Source organism: Astatotilapia calliptera, chromosome 18 (assembly GCF_900246225.1).
Source record: "Astatotilapia calliptera chromosome 18, fAstCal1.2, whole genome shotgun sequence".
Lineage (NCBI taxonomy): Eukaryota > Metazoa > Chordata > Actinopteri > Cichliformes > Cichlidae > Astatotilapia > Astatotilapia calliptera.
The window spans coordinates 2,016,905-2,022,225 of record NC_039319.1 but is presented as its reverse complement, the minus strand read 5'-3'; the positions used below and the strand labels follow the sequence as shown (position 1 = coordinate 2,022,225).

Here is a 5,321-nt window from a genome sequence, read left to right as displayed (position 1 = left end):
ATTCGTGCCAAAAATTAGGGGATGCGACAGGCACGGGCTTACCGCCACCTTTACTGTATGTGTTTTGCCCCTGAATTTCAGCAGCAGCGACACTACCAGGTACTTTTGAACATCCCCATGCACACATTTCACCACCACCTCCTCACTCTGCTTCCAACAATACCCCGGGGCAAACCAAGTTTTGGTGAACCAGGGTTTGTGTAAAGCCCGTGTCCACCAAAGCATGGCGTATAACCCCTCAACACCTTACCGGTATGCGGTATGTCCCTCCCGGATCGAGAGTAGGTCCGCATCCTCCAGCTGACGAGCCCAAGCGAATGGCCGCTCCCCCTCTGACATCCGGCTCGGTCAAAACCGCTGCCAGTAGTCCTCCGGGTTGAGCCCGAGCCGATCCAGCACCGCAAGCTGAAACTAATAATAGATTATACAAATATTTAAAATTTAAAGTAACTGCAGAACTGGAATCACATCAATGTTATTACTATCATTATTGTCACGGTTGTTAAAGAGTGGACTCATGCACGGAGCTCAGAAATAAAGAGTGCGCTTATTTATAGTGCAGCAAGGTGACAACAGTTCAAATATGCAACAATGGTGATAGTGCGTCCTTATTTCCATGTAAGCCCGTGCGTGGTAGTGAGTGCCCGTCTCTCCTCCAAGTACTTCCTTAGTGTCCGTGACTCCTCCGTCAATCCCTGGTGTTATGGTTGATTCATCATCAATGATTCATCTCCTGATCACACTGGGTGAACACACACACGACAGCAAGATGAGTACGTAGATCAGACAATACTTCAACAACGCTAGTGGCTCGAAAACGCTACCAGGCTTAGTGCAATACTCCAGCGCTGTCTGTCGCTCAGCCACACCAATAAGTAGCCCTGCTGAAGATGGTAGTTGATTGGCAGAAGCTGGTGGTATCTAAAATACTGATAATTCTGATGAGCACTCCTAACTATTCATCTGAAATAACTCAGTTGATATGGTTCATCCAGACTTACCAAAGATTTGTGCCTCATTTATTACTTTAATTAATTTTTGTGATTATCACAGAAAAAAGATGAAAAAAAAACAAAAAAACAAAAGAAAGGAATGTTTACAAAAAAACAACAGCAGAGATTTGAGAAGTTTGCTCATAGAAATCTGTCATTAGAGAACCCGAAAGTATAGGAAATATAAAGACTCTACTCTGTTTCTGTCTGACTTATAAGCAGATTTGACAAAAAAAGGCATTATTAATTTTAAAATATTACATTTATTTCAAATTGATTTATTTTTTTTTAATTTTACGGTGTCTGATTTAATTAATGGAGTCCTGGTAGAAATATTTTTGCTTCTTCTTTTACAGGAATGACTGTGGGATCGTGATGACCTGATGAAAGATATAGCAGAAAGACCGCAGGCCTCTAATGATTTTGAAATTGTTGCATCTGAATCAATTTCAGACAAATCTTCAGCTCTAAGTGTTGATGCTTCACTGAAGGCAAGTTTCTTGGGTGGACTGGTTAAGGTTGATGGATCTGCAAATATCTGAATGATAGTAAATCTTCCAGAAATCAGGCCAGAGTAACACTGAAGTACAAGAAAACCACAAAGATCCAGGAGCTGTCCATGAATCATCTTGGAAGAGGAAACGTGAAGCATCCATATGTTTTTGATCAAGGCTTAGCAACACATGTAGTCACAGCTATTCTTTATGGAGCACAAGCTTTCTTTGTGTTTGACCGTGAAGTTTCTGAACAGGAAGATCGTCAAGATATACAAGGCAGCTTGAAGGTGATCATCAAGAAGATTCCAAAATGTGCTATAGAAGGTGAAGGTTCCCTGAAAAAATATGTTACGGACAAAGCCAGTCTTGATAAATTCTCCTGTAGATTTTATGGAGACTTCTGTCTTCCAAAACCACCAACAACCTTTCAAGATGCAGTAGAAGTCTACCAAAGCCTGCCAGGATTACTGGGAGACAAAGCTGTACCAGTGAAGGTCTGGCTGCTGCCACTGACAGCTTTAGATTCTTCTGCTGCTAAACTCGTCCGTCAGATCAGTACAAGATTAGTTCAAGAAGCACAGACAGTCCTGGAGGACTTCAGTGAGCTGGAAATGAGGTACAATGATGTACTGGGAACCAGCACTGCACAGCAGTTCCCACAGATTGAACAAAAAATTAAAAGTTTCAAAGAAATGTGCTCTGAGTTCAAGCTGGAATTCCAACAAACTTTGGCCAAGAAGCTTCCATCAATCCGAGGAGGAGGAGAAGAGGAAGCTGAGCTTGCAGAGATCCTGAAGAAGAGACTTTCTTCACCTTTCAGCAGCAAAAACCTGAACGAGTGGATGGATTGTAAAGAGAGAGAAATCTACACTTTAATGTCTTTTACCAAGATGATGAAAAACACCAAAATCATCTCGTCTCAAAATGATCTGTACAAGGAAAGTCTGAGTGCAGAGCATGTTGTGTGTTTTGTTTTCACCTCTCTGGGAAAGGATGAACCGTACCTCTCAGCTTTATCGAGATACTTAAAAGGGACAAACCAACCCAGACCTTCAAGATCCTCACACTCATGATGTAGAGAAGGAACAATGGTACGCCTCAAAAGAAGTAACAGCTGAAATGAGGAGAAAAGCAAAACTCTTCAGTGATTTTGCAGAGGCCAACAAGGAAAACAAGAACATGAAGTTCCTGACAGTGGGGTTAACTAATGAGACACAGGAAGGTTCCAGCATCTACCTTTATGAAGGTGGATTTGCTGTCAGTGAGAACTTTGAGCCTCCTTCAAAGCCTGAAACTGTGACTGCAGCTGACATAAACCACAACAGTGTGACACTGAAGATTTCTCCACCCAGATTTGGAGCAGAGAACATCACCTCCTACTCTGTTGAGTACTGTGTCAGTGGAGAGGATGGATGGCAGCAGAAGACAGAAGCAAAGGCTGAAGAAGTCACAGTGAGAGATCTGAAGCCAAACACAGAGTATGTGTTCAGATGCAGAGCAGTGACCTCAGCAGGTGTCGGGCCGGATAATCAAGTTTCTATTAAAACTTTACCCTGCAGCCCTCCTGGAAAACTTAGACTTGAACCAAATTCAACTGAGATATCAGTGAGCTGGGAGAAACCTGCTGAGCTCGGAGAGGATGTGCAGATATTGAGTTACATGGTGGAGTATTCAAAAACAGATGATAATGAGGAAGCTCTGCATTGGAACCAAACACAGTCAGCAGGTGAAAAGGTGATCCTTTCAGGTCTCCAGACAGATACAGAATATGCAGTCAGGGTCAGATGTGATTGTGGTTCAGCTGGAAAAAGCAAAGAAAGCATCACTGTTAAAGTCTGCACAGTTACACGCCTCGCAGAACTTCTCAAAAATAAAAGTGAAAAGGTCAAATCTGATTCCCCCTCAGTTTACAAACTGCCTCTGACAGAAGAACACATGAACATAGATGGATGCAGGAAGTTTAACTTTGGAGAAGAAACCGAGGTGCAGAATCGTACAATAATGCTTTTTGGAGCGACAGGATCAGGAAAGTCCACTCTGATCGATGGGATGATCAACTACATTGTTGGTGTCGAGTGGGGGAATGGTTTCAGGTTTAAATTAATTAATGAGGATCAGTCAACATCACGAGCTCACAGTCAGACCTCTGAAGTCACTGTTTACAAAATCAACCACCAGGAGGGATTTAAAATCCCGTTCTCTCTGACCATTATTGACACTCCAGGCTTTGGAGGTACAAGAGGCATAGAAAGAGACAGAGAGATCACAGAGCAGCTACGTAATCTCTTCACTTCCTCACATGGTGTCAGTGAAATCGATGCTGTGTGTTTTGTAGCTCAGGCTGCTTTAGCACGACTCACAGCAACACAAAAATATGTGTTTGATTCAGTGCTCTCAATCTTTGGCAAAGATGTGGCAGAAAACATCAGCATTGTGGTGACATTTGCAGACGGTCAGCGACCTCCAGTTCTAGAGGCGATCAATGCTGCAGGAGTCCCATGTCCTAAAACAAAAGACGGACTGTTGGATCACTTCAAATTCAATAATTCAGCCTTGTTTGCAAATAAAAGATCATCTGAAAGAGACAGCATGAGTGATGTTGGTGAAGGAGGACATTTTGATCAGATGTTTTGGGAGATGGGGGCAGAAAGCATGAAGAGTTTTTTTACTGCTCTGAGTCTTATAGAAACTAAAAGCTTGACACTGACACAGGAGGTCCTCAGAGGAAGAAAGCAGCTCGAGGATTCAGTGGAAGATTTGCAGGAGCAGATTAAACTTGGATTAGCCAAGCTTGAGGGGATAAAAAAGAAAAGTGAGAAACTTAAAGAATATGAATTCGAGATCATAAAAAATGAGAACTTTGAGATTGAAGTTACTGTCGTGAAGCCTTTTGAGAAGGAAATTTCTCACGCTGGAAACATCCTGAACTGTCAGCAGTGTCATTTCACCTGTCACCATCCCTGTACCATACCAAATGATGCATATAAAACAAGCTGTATTGCAGTTGGATCAGATGGATACTGTACTCAGTGTCCAGGCAAATGTTACTGGAATGTACATTTTTATCAGAAGTACATATGGGAGTATAAAGAGGTTAAAGAGAAAAAAACAGTGAAAAAGTTGAAAGAAAAGTATGATAGAGCCAGAGGGGAGAAGATGACTGTTCAGAAAGTGATTGATAAACTGAAGGCTGAGTATAAAAGTTTGCAGGCTGAGGTGGTGATACTGATGGAGAGATGTTCCAAGTGTCTGAACAGACTCAAAGAGACATCACTGAAGCCCAACCCTCTGTCCACTCCAGAGTACATCGACATGCTTATTGAAGGAGAGAAATCTGAGGGCAAACCAGGCTGGAAGCAACGAGTTGAGTCTCTGATGTCCATGAAATCAAAAGCAGAACTCATGGCTAAAATAGAGCAAGGCGAGAAACTCCTTCACTGAACATTCACTGATCACCACTGTTTGCTGCACAGTCTTTATTGTAGCTTCTAATGTGAACTCTGATGACCAGGATGGAAACAGATTTTAACAGCTGTTTCTGGGCTTCAGTGAATTTTTCTTGTGTGCTTTTAAAAACTCCTCAGCTGTAGATGTTTAATAAATAATAATCAAATCATTGTTAATTACATTTAGGAGCCTTGTAACCCAAAATGGTACAAATACATTCTATCCTCCATCAGCCAGTCCTGTCATTAAGTCGCGTTTGATTAAACAGAGACATGAATCCCTTTCTTGTCGTGTCAGGAGCTGCACGCTGTGGTGACCTGTTGTAACAGGAAGCAGCTGGAAGTCACTTTATTAAGATCAGAATTCAGCGAGCTGATTGGTCCAT

The 5,321-nt window shown here is 42.2% G+C and overlaps 1 protein-coding gene across 1 annotated transcript; it reads left to right on the top strand.

The window, feature by feature from the left end:
• Positions 1–2,527: 2,527 nt before the first annotated feature.
• LOC113010211 (uncharacterized) lies at positions 2,528–4,962 on the top strand. The gene has a single exon (XM_026149182.1). It carries the CDS (start codon positions 2,609–2,611, stop codon positions 4,928–4,930), a length of 2,322 nt encoding a protein of 773 aa, XP_026004967.1. The 5' UTR covers positions 2,528–2,608; the 3' UTR covers positions 4,931–4,962.
• The last annotated feature ends 359 nt before the right edge of the window (positions 4,963–5,321 follow it).